General features: G+C 40.8%; 1 protein-coding gene across 1 annotated transcript in view; it reads left to right on the top strand.

Moving 5' to 3' along the window:
• The window catches only part of LOC114097888 (aldehyde oxidase 2), a 79,368-nt gene that overhangs the window by 30,505 nt on the left and 27,895 nt on the right, over positions 1-20,968 (top strand). Inside the window, exons 16-26 of the mRNA XM_071619368.1 lie at positions 718-810; positions 1,844-2,013; positions 3,180-3,294; positions 5,232-5,354; positions 8,845-8,941; positions 9,476-9,600; positions 10,282-10,415; positions 12,398-12,485; positions 15,374-15,460; positions 16,004-16,195; positions 18,183-18,410. Coding sequence (XP_071475469.1) covers positions 718-810; positions 1,844-2,013; positions 3,180-3,294; positions 5,232-5,354; positions 8,845-8,941; positions 9,476-9,600; positions 10,282-10,415; positions 12,398-12,485; positions 15,374-15,460; positions 16,004-16,195; positions 18,183-18,410 — 1,452 coding nt within the window. The remainder of the gene's footprint in view (positions 1-717; positions 811-1,843; positions 2,014-3,179; positions 3,295-5,231; positions 5,355-8,844; positions 8,942-9,475; positions 9,601-10,281; positions 10,416-12,397; positions 12,486-15,373; positions 15,461-16,003; positions 16,196-18,182; positions 18,411-20,968) is intronic.

The raw sequence follows: 20,968 nt of genomic DNA, 5'->3' as shown, positions 1-20,968 counted from the left end.
AAAAAAAAGACCAAAATTGATGTATATTGTATACTATTATACTAATATTTAAGTAGCTTTCTAGATTTTCTGATTGTAAAATTCTGGGGAAAATTTTTACTTTTCTTTTTCTAGAATGAATTAAGCAAAGTATCCTTTCTCTTCTCCTCCTCCTTCTCCTTCCCATCCCCTGACCATAATTACAACTTTTTCCCATGATTACAACTCTCTCCCAACCCTGTACTCTGTTCCAGCCACCCTTACCCCAACAGCCCACTGTTCTAAAACATCTGTATTTCAATGACTCAGATGAAGACCTGCTATTTAATTTCTGAGTCAAGACACTTGACATGTTTCACTGATGCACGGAGCAACTTTCCCTATTCTGCTGTTGTCCCAGAAAAGCAATCAGGACTTGGGCCTTTTTTGTAGACAACAGCTTATTCTGGAATGGCTTATCCTGTCCAACATTTTCTCCCCACCACCCATAGCCTCTGCCCCAGCTCACCAGCTGGCCTCTCCCTCCAGGTGACAGGGAAACAGATTCAAACCAGTCAGGCCAGGTCCTTATTATGTGGGAAAGGACAAGGGTGTGGGGGTCATAAAAAGCGAAACCCTGGGGCTCACTGTGGACTTTGGTTATGTGAGAGTAACATTTGTCAAGTTACTCTCACATAAACCCAAACCCAACTTAATCTAGACTAACCAGCCTCTTTTCATTGTGCTGAATCATCGCAGGGCAGCAGTCGTTATCCGGAAATTTCAGATGGGTTCCTAAGTGCTCTGGAAGATTTCCCAGTCACAATACCCCAGGGAGTCCAAACATACCAGGTCCGTGAGTCTCATTTCACAGAAACCTAAACAGGAAAAGATAAGCTGGAATTGCACAAAATGAGCAAGTTTTTCAGAGTTGTGATTTTGAGTTTTGACTTTCCAGTGGTTCCTACGTCCAAGTCAGGGTGACTCTGGAATCCAAGCTCAGGCCTAAGCTGCCACTAGATGTACTTAAGGTTGACTGATCTACAGACTATAATTATAGTCTTTTCAAAGAGATGTTCTTTGGGCATTTGTTTCATATTTACTCAGAAGTGCAGCTGAGCAGAAGGTTCAACCTCTGGCCCTGATTGCAAAAGTTTAATCACCAATCAGCAAACAAGAGCCCTTCAGGTAACTGAACTCACTCTTCTGGAAGGACAATTTAACAATTATCCATTTTTACTGAAGCACAGTCCCTCCCCTACCCCTACACACACACACACACACACACACACACACACACACACACACCTCTTCCCTGAGAACAGCTCCAGAATAAACTCTTAAATCTTTCTCTGTCTCCTTATACTCCTGCTGATGTCTTTGTGCCACTTCCAGGGGTGGCCAGGACATCGTAATCTGGATCTGGGGGACTCCATAACCAATCCCCTACCCTTTACCAGAGGCCATGAGGGCCAATACTCAGGCTTCTGACTTGGATTTTGGTCCCTCATTGGGAACTAAATCCCTATAGGCCTTATCTTGATTCTTTAAATGTGGACAGGTGGATCACTAGACCTGTGAGCAAGCAGAACAGGGAGACCGTCTAAAATGATGGCACCACAAAAGGAGAAGGTGGAGTGCCCCTTTACCTATTTCACTATTTTGCCAAAGGCTGGCCTGCCTATGGCATTGCCACATAACTGAATGACAATTCTCCAGTCTAGTTACAACACTAAGTTGTCACACTAGTCATCTGACCTGATCCAGTGCTCTTTGCCTGAGAGTACCACCCAGTTGCTCAGTCCTGAATCAGGAGTGCCTGTGATTGGCCAGGCCACTTGTGGAGATATAAGGTTTTTAGAGCAACCCTTGTCTTCCTCTACAGAAAGTGGATTCTCACCAACCTCTTCGAGATCCAGTTGGACGCCCCATCATGCACCTGTCAGGTCTTAAACATGCCACGGGGGAAGCCATATTTTGTGATGACATTCCCAGGGTGGATAAAGAACTTTTCATGGCTTTGGTGACCAGTACCAGGGCTCATGCAAAAATTATGTAAGTAAATCAAAAACTTTTTAAAAGCATAGCTAGGGATTCCTTCATAAGAACTCGCCTGTTTCTTCTACGATGTCATATACTCAAAGATCCTACAATGAAACAAATAAAGAAAAGGTCACAAGGCCCCAGAGGAGGAAGATTACTATCATAAAATAGAGATACAGTCAGTCATAGGCCTCTTGTTTCCTTCCTAACCTCACAAGACGTGTCCCTGCTGTAGCCTCAGACTGATCTCAAAGGAGTATCTCTGATGCAGGGCTGATATGCAGCTGGTGGAAAACATTGTAGCACACTTCATTATTCAACAATGACCAATATTCTAAGCTTCCAGAGAAGGTCCCTTGCCAGTCACACTGCCCCTCCCCTAGCACTTGTCACCCCATACACACAACTGGAAGGTTACTCCCTAGCCCAGTAGGGGGATCCCCTGAACCCAACTCCATGGCAGGCCCATTCTGACTGATCAGGGTGAATTCACTGTTATATGTTCTTATTTTCAACCATGTTCTGTTATGGGGCAAGATGCTCAGAAAACACACCAAGTCCCAGCTTTGTCTGAATTGCAGAGTCTTTATTAGCTGGCCAGTGACTGCTCCCTGCAGGACCCCAAACTGTCTCTGCAAGGAACAGCCTCAAGCCTGAGGGTTTTAGGATATTTAGAGGCAAAAATCTTATCCAGGTTGGCATAGCTGCAAGCAAGCAGGGGTACAGAAGCTGAATTGAGCCATTAGGGAATGCAATGCCCATAATCATAATTTCATTTCTGGGTACATTGATATTTCCCACGGGACTTTGCATAATCATAAGAAGAAGAGAAGTGGGTCAAAATGACCTTAGTTGAGTACAAATTAAAGAATGGTTACTAATGTCTAGACAATCAATCTCTGACAAGGTCTGATGTCCAAGAAAACTGGGATCCAAAAGAGAAAAATTTTACATTCTATAAGAATTGCCATTTTATGTTGCCAAACATGCTATGCTAAGCAACTATTGATAGGTACAAAGACGGGAGTATTCCTATGGCAGAAGCATTTCTTTTATGACACGGAGTCTCAGGGTAAAATGAAATCCGTTTGGTCATTGCTCATATAGCCTGCCCATGAAAGGTTTGAAGCCCTCAAATCTTGCTGATTTCTACTTCTTAAATATCTCTTTATTTTCAGATCAATAGATTTCTCTGAGGCCCTTGAACTACCTGAGGTGGTTGATGTGATAACAGCTAAAGACATTCCAGGCACCAATGGTGGTGAAGATGACAAATTGTTGGCTGTAGATGAGGTGCGTATGGAACACACCTTCCCAGGTGATTTTGGGCAGATAACCACCAAGGTACCACCTTCAGCTGCCCCCAGCTCTTTCTACCAATGGGAGGTAGAAGTGCCACCCACTAGCTCCTCTTTATCTCTAACCTTGTTATTTAGCACTACTTTTCTGGAGTCAGGAAATAATTTAGCATAAGGAAATATTACAGTCAAAATTCAAGTACCATATGCTCTTGAGACCATTTACCCTCATCTGAAGACTAAATGTGGGGCTAGGGTTGTAGCTCAGAGGTACAGCGCTTGCCTAGCAAGTGTGAGGCACTGGGTTCGATCCTCAGCACCACATAAAAATAAATAAATGAAACAAAGGTATTTTGTCCATCTACAACTAAGAAAAAATATTTTTAAAAAGAGTAAATGCAAGAAAGTTTTCTATATCAGGATAGAATGCCCTAGAAAGATCTAGAAAAGAGAGCACCAGGGGCTGGGGTTGTGGCTTAGCGGTAGAGCACTCGCCTACCATGTGCGGGGTCCTGGGTTCAAACCTCAGTACCACATAAAAATAAATAAAATAAAGATATTGTGTCCAACTACAACTAATAAATAAATAAATAGAGAGCGAGCACCAAAAAACAACCACTCCCTCTAATTTTTTCTGAATTCCCTTCCTTCCTGAACCCGGGTCCCACCTTCCTTCACACACTCCATTTTTAATAAAGTTGCTCTTATTGTCTCTGACTTTTTTTTTCTTTTTTTATTGTAGTGATAGGGATTGAACCCAGGGCCTTGTGCTTGTGAGGCAGGCACTTTACTAACTGAGCTATATCCCCAGCCCTGTCTCTGACTTTTTAATTCAAAGTTAACAATTATTTATTGAGCACTTGACTTTGGGACCAGAAAGTCTAGGTTCCTGTTCCAGCCCTTCCACTCCATAGCTGTGTGCCCTTGGGTTTCATGATCTGTAAAGAGGAAATGAGCATAGCACCCACTTCACTGTGTAGTTGTAAGATTTAAATGAGTTAATACATTTAAAGTGCTTTGGACAGTGACTGGCATAATGAAGGCTCTAGTGTTAGGTATTACTGTCATCTCTCAATGAGACCCAAACAATTTCTCCTCCAGCCATGGAGGTTGTTCTTTTAGTTGAACTCCAGCTGAAAAGGTTGGCTGTCTAGAACTATGTTAGTCTGCTTGGGTTACCATAATAAAATTCCACAGCTGGGAGGCTTAAACAACAGAAGTCTAGAGGCTTCCTCTCCCAAGTCTAGAGGCTAAGTCCAACATAAAGGTGTTGGCAGGTTGGGTTTCTCCTGAGGACTCTGCCCAGCTTACAGAAGGTAATTTTTTTCAGTGAATCCTCACAGGCATGCCTTTTCTCAAGAGCATTCCATTCTCAAGGGTGTATCTTCCTCTTCTTATAAAGACACCAGTCATATTTTAGTAGGGTTCTGCCCTATGACCTCATTCAACCTTCATTACCTTTGTCAAAGTCCTATCTCCAAATACAGTCACATGGGGTGGGGGTGGGATAGGGCTTCAACATGTAAATTTTCCAGGGCAGAGATGTGGGGGGAGAGGTTACAATTCAGTCTACTATAGGAGTCACATTGAACAAAAAATATTTTGCTTATCCTTAAACTCTAAAGTAACATCTGTGAAAGAGATACATGTGAACCAAGCACAACAGAGGACACAGTAGATTCAGTTCACAATCAATCTCATATCTACTCTGGGACTTATATTCACTGAGCAAAATAGCAAATGGAGCTGTCTATATTATTTAAATTTTACATTAGAAGTTTTTAGAAGTTTGAGCCAAACACATATAGTTGAATGAGTCCAATGTGGTTATTATTGCTCAAAAATGACATCTAAGATACCAGGCATTGGTGAAGTAGAGCTGCCTATTCCTGCCCTAATGTTCTATCTGCTTTATGCATGTACTTTCCACAGGTACTTTGCGTGGGCCAGGTTATCTGTGCTGTAGTTGCAGAGACAGATATACAGGCAAAGCAGGCAATTGAAAAGATAAAGATTACCTATGAGGATCTGGAACCTGTAATCTTCACCATAGAGGTAAGCAGGGCTGGCAGGTCTCACACTAAGATTTTAGAATCAAAAGTGCCTTTGTAAATATCTTAATGTGCAATACTGATTTAGGAATTTTGGAGAGGAGGGGGATTGGCTTTCCCTGGAAAAGTAAGTTTTCTCTGGAAGATATTACTTGTATGAACTGAAATTATCTTTGACTCCAAGGAACATTTTTTTAAAAAAATCTCAGTGTACAAGTTTTTGTCTCACATTCAAAAAGTCTAGCAGTGGTTTGTCCAGGGCTTATGTGGTATCTTAATCTGTTTTGTGCTGCCACAACAGAAATCCTAAGATGGGTAATTTATAATGAATAGAAATGTGTTTTTCATGGTTCTGGAGTCTGGGAAGTCCATGACTAGGTGGTTGCATATGGTGCTTCATCATCCCATGGCAGAAGGTAGAAGGTCAATAGAGGGTGCATGTTCATGTGTGAGAGAGAGAGAGCAAGAGAAGGCCAAACTTGCTTTTATAACAAACCCCCTCTCTTCTTGATAAAGAACCTTCTCATAATAACCGCATCAACTCATTCAAGAAAATAGAGCCCTCGTGACCTGATCAACTCTTTAATTTGAAGTGCCTGTCTCACAAGACTATTGTATTAGGGATCGGGTCTCCAACACATGGACTGTGGGGGACATATTTAAGCCATGCATATGGGTTCTTGTGTCAGGGATCCAGCCTCCTTCTACCTAGTCCCTCTGTATGCATGGTTTCCATTCTTCAGGTCACCTCTGGTCCTCAATGGCTACTGAAGTTCTGGCCATTAAACCCACATTCCAAACAACAGAGAGAATGAAGTAATGGGGACAGAAATACCCCCTCTCTTTCAGGACACTTCACAGTTACAAATGCCTAATTATATTTCATTGATTAGAACCTAGTCACGTGCCACACCTACCTTCAAGGGGAGATGGAAAATGTAGATTTTATTCCATGTGGCCATGTATCCCCTAAAAATTGGGGATTCTATTACTTGTGGAAGATAATGAGAATGGATATTGAGAAAAATAATGTTTCCAAGGTGGAGCCCAAAAGTAGTGAGAAATTTATGGTGGAATTTCATGGAAATTTTACACTCTCAATTGGAGTCTATATAATGGACTTCAGATGATATTTCCAGGAAAGCGAATGGAGAACACAATTCAAGTGAGGATGGGTATGTTAGCTCACTTTTCATTGTTGTAATAAATACCTGAGATAATCAACTTATAAAGAGAAATGGTTAATTTTGGCTCACAGTGTCAGACCAATTCATAGTCAATTGGCCCCGTTGCTTTGGGGCCTATGGTGAGGTAGTATTTCATGGCAGCAGTACATGGTAGAGCAAAACTTGTGGCTGAGACAGGAAGAAGAGAAAGAGGAAGGGACTACAGTCCCACAGCCCCCTTCAATGACACACCCCCAGTGACCTAAAACCTTCCACTAGGCCCCACTTCCTCAAGTTTCCACCACCAAGCCTCTGGGGTACATTCTAGATCTCAACTGCAGCAGCTAGGATTTGCAAGTTCTAAGAGACAGGTTCAGAACTAATTTGTTTGTGTGCTTATGACAGGTCATAAAAAGTATTGAAGACCCTAGTGAATCATTTGAGCATTTTAAAATGTTCCTAAAAGGTACAAATTGCTCAATATTCAAATAACTTTTAAAAAGTATTTCTTAATATTTCTAAACCAAATTAACTCTGCTCCAAATTCCCATTTGCCAAGTTGGCAAAGAGTCTAGGCCATTTTTCTTGGCTCACTCGCTTTCCCCAGGTTGTCCTAGGATCTTATTACGGGTTTTTGAAATTTCAAATTGAACCCCATTTTTACCAAGGGTGAAATTGCACCCAGAGGATACACCATGAAATTTTCTGAGATTCAGAGTGTATAGGGATCTAGAGTTTCCTCAATAGGATGATCCAGAATCAGGAAATAATTCTTTTGTGACCAAAAGCAGGTGATAAGAGTCATATATACCAATACTGATTCATCCATCTATTAATTTGTTTATTTATATGAATCTGTCTTACACAACAAACACAAGGTGGTGTAGAGTAGTGGTTAAAAGGACAAGTGCAAGAACCAAACTGGGAAAATTGAATCAAGGCTGTACTACTTACTAGCTGTGTAACCTTAGGCAAGTTACTTAATATCTCTATGCCAGTTTCTTCATCTGTAATCTGGTGGTAATAATAATATGTCTCATCATAAAACAAAATGAGTTCATATGTACAAAGTGCTCAGAACAGTGCCCGGCTCATAATTAGCACTCACTAAAAACAGCATTTGTAAGAAAATTATATGCCTTGATCTCATTGAGTTAGAGCCTGCAAATCTCAGTTACTATTTACAATATGGAAATAAACATCCCTGTACATGCAGAGAGTGATTTATTGAGATCTCAGTATAGCATAACATGAAATTTTCAACTATATGATTTGGTTTTTGTGGCTTTAAGAAATCAGGTGTTCATTATGAGGCAAGATGTTTCTGACAACTGAGCCTGGGCTTGAACACTGCCTCCCTCACTTCTTTGCAGCATGACTTTGAGAAAGTTATTTTCACCTCTCTAAGCCCAGTCTCTTTGTCTAGAAAATCAAGATAATCATGAAATTAATGTGAGAAGACATGTAAATATACTGTTATTGTTCAGTGCATGGTGCAAATGTTATCACTGTTATCATCATTAGCAAGAAAGGCTGTGACTCCTAGGTTTGGGGAGTCTAAGAAGGTAGCAGAGGAGTGTCCTTCTGAAGTAATGGAAGACAGCTGGGATCCACAGGTTAAGTAAGGATCACCTGCTGGTAGGTCAGTCCATGGAATGGAATGGCATCCAGTCTTCATGTGTGAATCAGTTCATCTTATTGTCATCACCAAAACAAAACAAAACAAACAACACACACCATGGAACAAAGAACTGGGAAGGCTCTTGTGATATATCCCAGATACTCAAAGAAATGAACAAACTTTCTGTATTATTTTCAAGATGTCTTGCCCCAGGATGTGTAAGGACCTGCCTATTGTGCCTCAACACAGCCTCAATTTTTCAGATTCTTGAGTTAGGGGTTCTTGCATGTGAGCCTAGTCTAATATCAGTGGTTTTTCTCAAGGAGAAGGTGAAAAAAGGGAACAGAAACTCACTTATAGTCATTGGGACTTATTGCCTGTTCCCTGGAGATCCACATTAAAAATGAGGAATGAGCATTTATCATCCTGGACCATCCTACTGCCCCCAGACCTCAATTCTCAGTATCCTTCTTAACATTTCACTAATTCTTGCTGGTTTTCTCTGCAAATCTGGAAGACAATCCTTTTGACATCCCTCTCTACAGTGGCCTGCTGCTCCAGTACTTGCTTACTTGACACCTTTCATACATCCCAGGAGACAGTGATTTGGGGGAGTATAGTAACTTTCATTAGAGGAGAAAAAAAAAACAGCTGATGGAAGAAAAAAGTAGGACTAACTGGCTTTTGTGATTTCCCCTGTTACACAGGATGCCATAAAACACAATTCATTCCTATGCCCTGAAAAAAAACTTGAGCAAGGAAACATTAAGGAGGCATTTGAAAAAGTGGATCAAATTGTTGAAGGTAAGCAACTCAGGATAGCTAGTAGAATTTTGCCTGATTGAATACTGAACAATACCTCAAGAGCATGTAATTTCTCACCAAAGAGATCATCCTCCAAAATCTTGGGGCTCTGTTGAATTTACACCTCTTCCTTTCAAATTATGTGTGGGATAGGGAGATAGATTAATTGGTAGAGTACTTGCTTCGAATGCTCAGGACCATGGATTCAATCCCCAGCACCATCATCAAAAAAAAAAAAAAAATCAAATTGTGTGTATGTGTGTGTGTGTGTTGTATTTGGGAGGTAAGCAGCAGAATAAATAGAAGAAAAATCCCTAAGATTGTGATTAGTTAAGGGTAGAGTAAGGAACAGAAGCTGACACATTTAACTTCCACAACTGTTATCTCCAGTTGCTATAAGACACATGCCTGATTCCTTAGTCAGAGCAAATGCAAACTAGTCAGTCCATGTCTTACTTGATTTTGAATTCCCCAAGATGGTGGCCTCCAGGCAGCATACACCTTCAGAAGTTGTCCTGTGCTTGTGCTTAATAGGAGAGGTCCACGTTGGAGGACAGGAACACTTTTACATGGAAACACAAAGAGTGCTTGTTATTCCAAAGACAGAGGACAAAGAACTGGACATTTATGTGTCCACACAGGATCCAGCCCACGTGCAGGTAAGATCAAGGGTCTTCCCCATCTCCCCACCTTCGTAATTCCATCATGGCGGGCAATCCCCACAGCTCCATAGTTGATAACCATTTACCTACAAAACTTTAGAATCCAAGTATTGAACACCTGTAAAGCAGCTTAGACCTCAGAATGTTTTTATTATTTTTTCTGGCATTATCAAGTAATAAAAAGAAGAGCCATGGTCACTTTAGTCTATTTCCATTCGGCTTAGATGAATTCTCAGATTGGATGACACCACTAAATTATTTTTTCTCTAAAATAATCATTACAGATAATCTTTAGAGTCAGCACATTACCTTACAGAACATTTTTTTTTTACTTCCCCAGCCACAATGTGCTCTAGGGTTTAGTTGCATACATACCAGGAATTTGCTGGTTTTCACCACTGTGGGACTTTAGGTCTAGGCATTTGACTTGGAATCCAACTTAGAACAAGAATCCAGGGGTGTGACAGTTTCCCTTCTGGTAAATTCCATTTTTTTCTGGAAGAACTATTCTGTGAAGATTAATGAACTAAGCAGAGCTCCATAAGACAAATTTGGACTATCCACTTTTTTACCAAAGGTAGATGTGAACATATTCTGCTGTGATGTTGTGTTTCCGGAAACAAAACAATTCTTTGCCATTTCCCTCTTAGAAATCTTCCTGTTATCTCACTTTTACAGAAAACAGTGTCCTCTACTCTAAACATCCCCATCAACAGGATCACCTGCCATGTCAAACGAGTGGGTGGAGGTTTTGGAGGGAAGGTGGGAAGGCCATCTGTGTTTGGGGCAATTGCAGCAGTGGGTGCTGTCAAGTAAGTATGCTAGAGGACACAGAGGGTACAGAATGTAGAGTCACTTTGGCTTCTGTCATAGTCACTATCATAGTCCTGGCAATTCAGTCTCTGTTTATAAAATGTAGATATTAATACTTATCCTCCCACTCTTCTTCATTTATTTTGGCTGTTCTTCAGTACTGAGGGTTGAACCTAGAATCTTATGCATTCTATGTAAGCACTTTCCCACTGATCTACATCACCAACCTTTTTCTTTTCTCTATTTTATTTTTTGAAAGACAGTCTTGCTATGTTGCTCAGGTTGTTTGCACACTCCTGGCCTCAAGTCATCCCAAGTAGCTAGGACTATAGGTACGCAGCACCATGCTCAGCCTTCCCACCCTTCTAGAGTTACTGCAAAAGTCAAATATATCCAGGACTTTGAATAAGTTAATATGCTTTAAATAGATAAAGTGGTCTTATTGGATGAATACCTCCAGAGCTGGGGCTGCCCATTCTTGAGCTTCAGAGAAGGTGACCTACAGGTAGAACATGGCACTCTGTCCAAATGGATTATTCTCTGGCTTTCCTTTCTACTCTCAACCCCAGAACAGTTTGGATTGAGGAAAGAACCACCCCGCCCCCCATCCTCAGCCTCACTGCATGTGGGAAGTACCACCCCCTCAAACTGTTTATCTCAGTGGACAGATGACTTGTCCTCAAAGAGAGCTCCTAGGGGCTGGGAGTGTAGCTCAGTGGTAGAGTGCTTGCCTAGTACATGCAAGACCCTGCCTTCCATCTCCATCATGGGAAAAAAAGGAAGGAGTGGGTGGTTCCTGAGCTAACTGCTGCAATGGAAAACTCACCAATTCACTTGCCATTCATGCCTCAACATTCATGTATGATAGGTGCTGGCTTTTCTGTTATTCATTCATTTTCTATGGCTGTTTCTTTGGTATTTTGTCAGAGGCTTCATCAATCTGTAATGTCCCCAGATACTGCTTCCTTTGACAACCTCCGTGTAGTTCAGAGCATGTGTCTTAGTCTGCAGGTGGGAAAACCAGGATCTGAACCTCATCTTCATTCTTTCCATATCTAACCCCTCTCTATCTCAACCACAAGGGATCCAAGTGATTAAGAGAGAATCAGTTCTTTGTGTTCTCACAAGGCCTTGGGCCTTTCAGAGTTCTCAAATGTGACTGCACATTGGAGTTACATGGGGAACATTTAAATCCCAGCACCTGCACTTTCCATCACCAACCAAGGGATTGGAATATTCCAAAACTTCCCCAGTGGTTCCATTGTGCAGCCAAGTGTGGGAACCTGTGCCTTAAAATACAACCCTGCCTTCACAAACAACTGCCATACATTACGTGACCCACCCTCCCCCCGACACCTGGAACAGTGTTCCCAAACCTCCTGGGTATTAAAAGTCTCCTGAGATTGTAGAAGTTCCTGCCTCCCCATGCCAGCCCCACTGATTCAGAATTACTAGACAATGAACCTGGAATCTTTACATTTAACTGATGTTTTTATAGTACTGTTGTTAACTTTGCGTTTATCTGTTCAAGCTCTCTCCTTTATAACTAGCTGCAGAGAGATGCATAATAATGGGATCTGGGTGAGGATCACACTTGAAGGTCAATTTGAAGCCATAAAAATGCAACTTAACTGTCATGTGACATTAATCCCTTTAGTTAGATTTTCTCACACTGAATTATCGATCACAGAGACAATAGTCATTTAGTCATACATTAATTCACATCAATGTCTAGCACATGCAGCATGCAATTCATAGATCTTTATGGGATGGATAGAGAGACAGTTAAATGAATGGCATAAATGAGTGGGAAGGTGGATAGTGGATGAATAGGTAAATGAATGGATAGATGGATATGGGAAGATAAATAAGGGTTGCGTAAATACGTAGGTGGATAGGTGAAGGAGTAGATGGAGGGGTGAGTGGAGGGTTGGGTGGGTGGGATGGATGGGGAATTTGACCCAAGATTTTTTTTTTTTAGAACTGGCCATCCCATTCGTCTTGTTCTTGATCGTGAAGATGACATGTTAATAACTGGAGGGAGGCACCCGTTATTTGGAAAATATAAAGTAAGTCTGAAAGATCAAATTATTAAAAATAATTCCTTTTACTTGAATAGTTTTCTTCTTTTTGTACTAATTTTGATTTTGTAAAAACAATCTTATTGTCTAAAATATTAATGAAGATGCTATATATTTGCATATTCATAGCATTTCGTGGTGAACTTTTAACAAATCTGGTTTAATAATGAAAATATAATTTGAAGCAATGATAAAAACACTACTTAAGGAATAAGATTTTATATTAGTAGCTCCTTAAAGAAAAAAAAATAGGACTGGGCGGTATTCAGAGCTAGTGCTTGCCTAGCATGCACAAGGCCCTGGGTTCAATCCCTAGCCCCACAAAATACAAAAACATGAGGTATGGTAGTGCACAACTATAATTTTGGCTACTCAGGAGCCTGATACAGGAAGATCACAAGCTCACGGCCAGCCTCAGCAACTTAGAGAGACTCTGACCAAAACAAAAAATTTAAAAAGGGCCAGGGATATAGCTCAGTGGTTGAGTGCCCCTGGGTTCAATACACAGAACTGGAAGGGGAAAACAAAACTCAAGATACAAACATTGTTACACCAAAACTTCTTGAATGTAAAATTATTTTATAGTAGAAATGTTTGGAAACATTTGGTCATTTTAACTGCAAAATCATTTTTTATGAAAGTTTCCACTAAGTGACCATAAAAGTGTCACAAAACCTCTTTGCAGATGAAAAAAAACAATTGGATTTAAAATTGTAAAGCCAGGAGCAAAGGCACATGCCTGTTGTTACAGCTACTTGAGTGGCTGATGTGGGAGGAGAGCTTGAGTCCAGAAATTCAAAACCAGCCTGAATAACATAAAAAGATCTCATCTTTAAAAAAAATACTTCTACTGCATTAACTGCATTTTTATGCAACTGTAGTATAAACACTATTAAAATTATTTGCTGGCATCTAGTTGACAATGCCACTTTTCAAGTTTGTAATTGAGCAGGGCACCATGGTACACACCTGTAATGCCAGCAGCTTGGGAGGCTGAGGCAGGAGGATCATGAGTTCAGAGCCAGCCTCAACAAATTAGCAAAGCCTTCAGCAACTCAGTGAAAGACCCTGTCTCTAAATAAAATATAAAAAGGGATGGAGAAGTGGTTCAGTGGTTAAGCGCCCCTGGGTTCCATCTATGGTACCCCCCGCCCCCCAAAAAAAAACCACCTTGAAAAAATTTGTGATTGAGCTGTCAGAATAGTTCTAATGTAATACAAAGCGTTACAGACATTTTTATCTGGGCATTGCTTGTGGCATACACACAGTTAGATTCCCTATCTGACTTTGTCATTCCCTTAGATTATTGCAGTATCCATACTACTAAAATCACAGCTTCCCATTCCACAACGCTATTTTATTTCTTCTGTTGGCATTAGTAATTTTTATAATTAGAGAGAAAGGAACTGTGGTTGGCCATTAAATTTTTTATTTACCTTCAAATGCACAGAAATTAATAGTCACAGCTATTATTATCTTCTAGGACCAAGAGCAATTAGAGGCTAACTGCTGGAATTGTGGCAGTTACTATTGTTAGGATGGATCTTGTGTTTTTTGTTTTGGCCTGGATTATATATTAGCCTTTATGTCATGGTTATGAGACTGATTCAGTAATAATACTTATTAAAGAAGTTCTGAATTGTTAACATTTTGGTAATTATCATAATACAAAATATAATTAAAAAGAGAGAAGTAAACTTTTTGAAAAATCCAAATTTTATCTTACTTTTAAAGAAATATAATGTCACTTCCAATATAATAATATATATAATATATTATAAAATATAATAATATATATGCATACATAGGTATAAACATATCCTCATTCAGACTTGCTAATTATGTTTTGCTTGGTTATTCAGAACTGGTTGTAAATTAGCATAATAGATATTTTGCATAAATAATTATTTCCGAAATTCTTGAAAGGTTTATCCTAAACAGTTGAAGAATTCTTTCTGCTGCCTTATACAGAGTGCTATTTGGCTTAGCAATTCTCATGAAAAGTCAAAATCAAACTTCAGTCTAGAATTTGTCAAAACTATCATACATTTTGAATTTGTGGGTTTTCCTATAGTTCTTAACTGCTCTGTGGTCTATTATTTGATATCTTTCTTGCAATAGATGATGAGAGCCATACAGTTATATAGTTTCTTCAGGTGTATTATCTTTGTTTTCAGAAGGGCAAAGGGACCAGGGCCAGTCATCTTTTGGTAATACCAGAATAGAGGGTGGGGATTTTTCTTTTCATTCATCTTATCCAAACAAGATGGCCCAAGTGGGTAGGAGGGAGGGGAATAGCAACATCAGAAACCTATGATCTGCCTTAAGCTCCTCCCAGACAGTTACAGGAGCACTGGCTCACATTCTCTAGGTCCTGTAACCATCTACAAAGCGCCTTCCCTGCCTAGGGAATTGAGAGTAGCTATTGCTGCACATCCAATCGTTGACCTCAGTTCTACAGTCTGTTCCGTAATGAGAGACCCTGTGATTCATCCCAGGACATTTTGGAATCTCAGAGACTTTTCCACAAGGAGAAAACCACAGACTAAATTAAAAAGAAAGCCAGTAAAAAGTGAAGGAGAATCTCCCGAGAGTAAGGAAGACAAGAGTGGCAATTGCACACTGAAAGACAAGCAAAAACTTTTGAAGCACAGAAAATTACATGTTGAGCGAAGAGGGCTCAGCAAAATTCAGATCCAAAGAGTTCTTCATCAATCAAACTCAAAAACAAAGGAATAGCAAGGCATGGTACACAACAGAATGAACAGGGAGCAAAGTCTGTCCCCAGTTGTGCTCAGTAGGGGAACTTGGCTATGGACTGCTCTTGGCATGTTAATTTTAAACCTATCAGTAAAATGTCCATCATTTGGTGACAGGTGGGATTCATGAACAATGGGCGGATCAAAGCTCTAGACATTGAGTGCTATATTAACGGAGGATGCACACTGGATGACTCAGAGCTGGTATGTGTATCAAAAAATAATCATGTTGGGCTGGGGATGTGGCTCAAGCGGTAGTGCGCTCACCTGGCATGCGTGCGGCCCAGATTCGATCCTCAACACCACTTACAAACAAAGATGTTGTGTCCGCCGAGAACTAACTAACTAAATAAATAAATATTAAAAAAATAATAATAATCATGTTGGGCTGGGGATATAGCAAAAAACTTCGGCTGCGGTGGTGCATCCCTGTTAATCCCAGCAGCTTGGGAGACTGAGGCAGGAGAATCTAGAGCTCAATGCCAGTCTCAGCAACTTGGCAAGGCCCTAAGCTACTCAGTGAGACCCTGTCTTTAAATAAAGTATAAAAAGGGGCTGAGGATGTGGCTTAGTGGTTAAGTGCCCCTGGTAGCATTAAAAAAAAAAAAAAACTAACCACATCCTTAATTGTGAAAAGAGTGCAAAATTTCCAGATGAGTGTTTACTCATTGTACTTGATTTTTAGAGAAAAGGAGGGGGAGGCAGGATGTGATGGCCAATAAATGTGAATATCTCCTTCTACTTTAGGTAACAGAATTTCTTATACTAAAGCTGGAAAATGCATATAAAATCCGCAACCTCAGATTCCGGGGCCGTGCATGCATGACAAATTTGCCATCCAATACAGCTTTTCGTGGGTTTGGCTTCCCACAAGGAACCTTGGTGACAGAATCTTGCATCACAGCTGTAGCAGCCAAATGTGGCCTCCCGCCAGAAATGGTAGGAATGTAATCAGGTCATAACCAAGGTTGGTGAAGAGTTAGACCAGGGTGCAAATTGGCTACCTTGTCCCAAGGAAATGAACTAGAAAAAACAAACAAATGAGTCCTGGCTCAGCATTCAATAAATTAAGAGATACCTACAAGAACTCATCTCCTCCTATCTTCTTCCCTCCTAAGGCAAAAATTTCTCTTTTTCTTTTTTTTTAATTTATATACAAATAATTACTCACAAAATATTCAAACCACACTGAAATAATCAAAGTAAAAAGTGAACATCTTCTTTCTCATCCCTCATTCCTGTTGGTCAAAGGTAACTATTATTAAGAGTCCCATGTTTACTTTTTTATCTTTACCCATCCATTTGTATTCATATACATATATATATATTGACATACTCTCTATATATGTGCACATAGTTACTTACCGAAATGGAACCATAATATATATATCATTCTATACATTTATTTTTCTACCTGACAATATGTCATGGTCATCTTACCATGTCAGTGGAATGATCTATTCTTTTTTTTTCATGACTTTGTAATATGATACACCTTTACGTTGTTACTCGTTTTGGTTATCAAAATCATGTTGCAATAAACATCTTGGTTACATATGTACCAAGGGTGTATTTTACCCCGTTGTGTAGGTGTATCTAGGATAAACTAAACTTATAGAAATGGACTTCTGGTGCACTGAAAAGCTTCTGAGAGATACTGCCAAATGAATACCCTCTAAAATTATTATTTTATGTAATATACTAGAAAGCACACAGGTTGTACAGTATACTAGAACAGGGAGAGGCAGCCTCAGTAATTGGGGTAATTGTTGATAATGCTCTTCTACTTCTCACACATTCCAATCAGACCCTAGTCTACTTTTTCCACTTCCAGCCTTTCTGCAATATAGACCCTCTGTACCAGCAAGGACTCTCTAGGCATTGTTTCTTGAACTTCTTTATCCCTAAATTCAACAGGGACCTCCAGGTTTATAATTTGTGATTGTCGAGGAGATTGACAAGGGTCTCCACACAAAAGAACACCTCATATTGTACCAGGGAAACAATAGATTTCTTAAGAGACATCAGGTAAATGTACCATGGGCACAAAGGAAGAAGACATCACAGTGGCTTGAAGGGAGAGGAATCAGGAAGAACTTTCTGGAGAAGATGGCACTTGAGATTGGCCTTGAGGAACAATAGGCACAAGTGGTGGGAAGGTAATCTAGGCAAGTGGAACCCCAAGAACAAAGAGAGTCACTCGTTGTGGCTCAGTTTCCTTATCCATAAGATGAAGACAAGATGACTTACCTCAATAGTGCTCCTGCAGAATCGAATAAATTCACATTCATTAAAATATTTGTTCTCATTAAGTACATAGTATTATTCCAGTGTTGTTGCTGATAACAACACAGTAATCCTTTTATTGTTATTGGAACAAGATGGGGATAATGAAAAACCCCTGGGTATTTCTCAATAGACTTTTTTCTTTGAGTGTTCCAAGTTCCCAAGCTATAAAACACACCCTATTCAAATAAATTCTTTAAAAAACTTGACCATACATTCCAAAGGCAATTGGAAAACTTAGAGGAGATTCTCTGTCATTATATACAAATATACTCCTCTGTAGCAGAACAAATCCTCAGTTATGACACTAAATCTTGGTTTTAATATACTGTCTATCAGCTCTGCTTCATCCTCTGAACCTTGTGGGAAAAAAAGAAAAATCTGCTTCCCTAGGCCTAGGGCATGGCATTATCCACTGCCTGCCACTTCTGGGGATAGGGGAGCTACCTTAAAAGATGCATTAATGAAGAGATTTAAAAAATTGTTTTTACAGCACCGCATGCTATTCAAAGAAAACAAGAAAAAAAAATGACCTTCCCCCTACCAAAGTTTGTAGTTTAATGGAAAGACTTTTTAAGTGTGTTTGGTGGTCAGTGTCTGTCTTACCACAACTACTGACTGTATTTCCCATCTCCTTCAGATTAGGGAGAAAAACATGTATAAAACAGTTGATAAAACCATCTACAAACAAGCATTCAGCCCTGAGACCCTGATAAGATGTTGGAACGAATGTCTGGAAAGGTCTTCCTTTTACAGCAGAAGAATGCAAGTGGAAGAGTTCAACAAGAAGAACTACTGGAAGAAGAAAGGCATTGCTATTATCCCCATGAAGTTCTCTGTGGGCTTTGCTGCAACAAGCTTTCATCAGGTAAGTCACCCTCCTGGCAGAACACTCCTGGCCCCGTTGCCTCCCACTACTCAGAAAGGAACAGGAACCCACAACAGCTGCTGTGCTTTCTGAGCTCAAGGATCTCAGGGAACAGGGTGGGGGAAAATAGGCTACTCCTGATCTGTATACCCAGAGACCGCAACACTCCTTGGTGTCCTGCTAAGTCTTCGGCAGAGAAGTCATTCCATTTTGCTCTACTAGCTGGCAGTTTCCTCTCTAAAGAATCTGTCAGTTCTGGTGGGGAAATGGGAGTGGGCATTAGAAATCTTCCAAGGTAAATATGCAAATGGAAGAGGCAAGTCATTCACCAGCCAAAGGAAAGAGGAAGGTCAGCATGCAGATGAGTCACTTAAATAATGTGAGGACTGGGACGGACAAGTCTTCCCTGTATCCCAATGAGTCATGGGCAGGAAGGCTGTTAGAAAACTGGGAATGGTTGTTATGCCATTACGGACCACCAAAATTAGAAAACCCAGCAACTGGGAAAAATCTTACACACATTAGATCTCCTTGTGTGTATGTCAAAGCAAGTTATTTAACCTCTCTGAATCTCAGCTTCCTCCATCATAAAATGTTATAATAACAATCTCTCTCTTCAGACTGATGAGGATTCTGTGAAATATGGAACGCAGAGCACTTGGCAGGGTTCCTGGAACACTAGAAGTCACCCAGGACAGCCCTAAGCCCCTCTCCAGGACAGCCCAGAGGGACTTCCCAGGGTTCTTGCTCCTATGGGTAGGATGAGATGCCCTGGGCTTCTGAGTCACATTTCTCTTCCAGGGCAAGGTACCTTTTCTATAAATAGAGGAAGTTTAACTAACAGGTCTGCAAGCTGGACTAGATTAATGGCTGGGACCCCAGACAGCTGCCTGAATGGTTTCTTTCTGACACCAAATATTCTGTCTTTCCTAAACCAACTCTCCAACACCAACTGGGAGGGACACAGGGTACCTGTGCCTTCTGGGGGTTCACCAGCCCAGAATCCCCCCACCTGGACAGGTGGGAAGGGCTGAAGGATGCTCACACTCACGCACACTCACATGCACACACCAGTTCCCCTCATCCTAAAGTCACCTATGCATCCATGAGTTATCTTATTAACAGACAAAAGACAATCCTTCCCCCATGCCCCGCCCCATGTGTCTCTTCATTCAGCTCTCCCTGAGTTGTATCTTTTATAATGAATTGGTAAGCACCATAAGGAATGTGCTTTCCTGAGTTCTTTGTTCCAGAAAATGACCAAAACTGAGCAGGTCTAGTGAAAATCCCAAATCAACTGTCAGCAGGAAGACTGTGAATAGTCTGGCACCCCATTTGACCTTGGTGTCTGAAATGAGTGAAGTCTCCTGGGACAACAACACATTCCAGGGTTTTAGAAGCTCTATACCAAGAACCAACTACAAAGACTAAATAATAATTTTTTGTTCTATCACACCTCTCTTCACCTAGATGTTCACTTCTCACTAAACCACAGCCTCACTGCTCTCATCCATGGGAGCCAACTCCTCATCTCACCAAAAAAAAAAAAAAAAAAAAAAAAATTAAATCAAGCAATGACTTTTAATCTCCTTTTGAAAGGCCTTGTCTTCCCCTCAGTTCTAAATTGATGCACCAGGAACCAAGGCTAGGAGTGGAGAGGTGTTATTTCAGGTCAGCTGATGACTCACAATGTAGGATCAGATCCCTTACTCTCTACTGACAGTGAGAACAGTGTTCTCAGAGGGAGTCAAAGACCCACAGTGGGGAAAGACTGTTATTAGCGCCTACACACCTTGGCATTCCCCGCCCCTCCAAGCCTTCCTGGGGCCTTCAGGCATCTCCAGACAGGAATGGGCTGAAATCTTAATCCCTCCTTCTTCCACCTTACCATCCATTTACTCTGCAAACTTTTGTATAGTGTCTCTGTGATTCAGATCTGCTCAAGTTTCTCCATAGGACACAAAGGCGCACAGGATCAGGGGCTCTTTCTTGGCAGAGTTTGTTACCTCTTGTTTTAGTCCTTGAACACTATTTATGCCACAAAGTAGGTAGATTAAAACAACAAATTTGTTCTCTCACAGTTTGAGAAACTGAAAGTCCAAAATCAAAGTATCAGCAGGTCTCTCCCCTTCTGGATTCTGGGAAGACTCCTTCCTTGCCTCTTCCAGCCTCTGGTGGCTCCTGTTGCTGCTTGGCTCATGGCAGCATAACTCCAATGATCAACTCGTCTCTCCATAGGCACCTTCCCTGGTGTCTTCACATGGTCTTATCAGGACACCTGTCATTAGAGACCACTCTCATTTAGTCCAGCTTCATCTTAACTAATTATATCAGCAAAGACTGTTTCCAAATAAGGTTACATTGGAGGTGCTACATGAATGGCAGTGGTTGGAGTAGTGGCAGGGAGACAGGAACACTATTCAACCCAATACTTCTAGTAAGAGGAACTACAGAGAAGGGGCGGATTGATCTTTTCCAGATGGGATGAAAAGCATTCAGGGGAATGTTAACAGAACAGAGGCTGTGGGTATAAGTCTGGAGTCTGAGCAGACAGGGAA

This window comes from Marmota flaviventris, chromosome 11 (genome assembly GCF_047511675.1).
Source record: "Marmota flaviventris isolate mMarFla1 chromosome 11, mMarFla1.hap1, whole genome shotgun sequence".
Lineage (NCBI taxonomy): Eukaryota > Metazoa > Chordata > Mammalia > Rodentia > Sciuridae > Marmota > Marmota flaviventris.
This window is presented reverse-complemented; position numbering and strand designations above follow the sequence as displayed.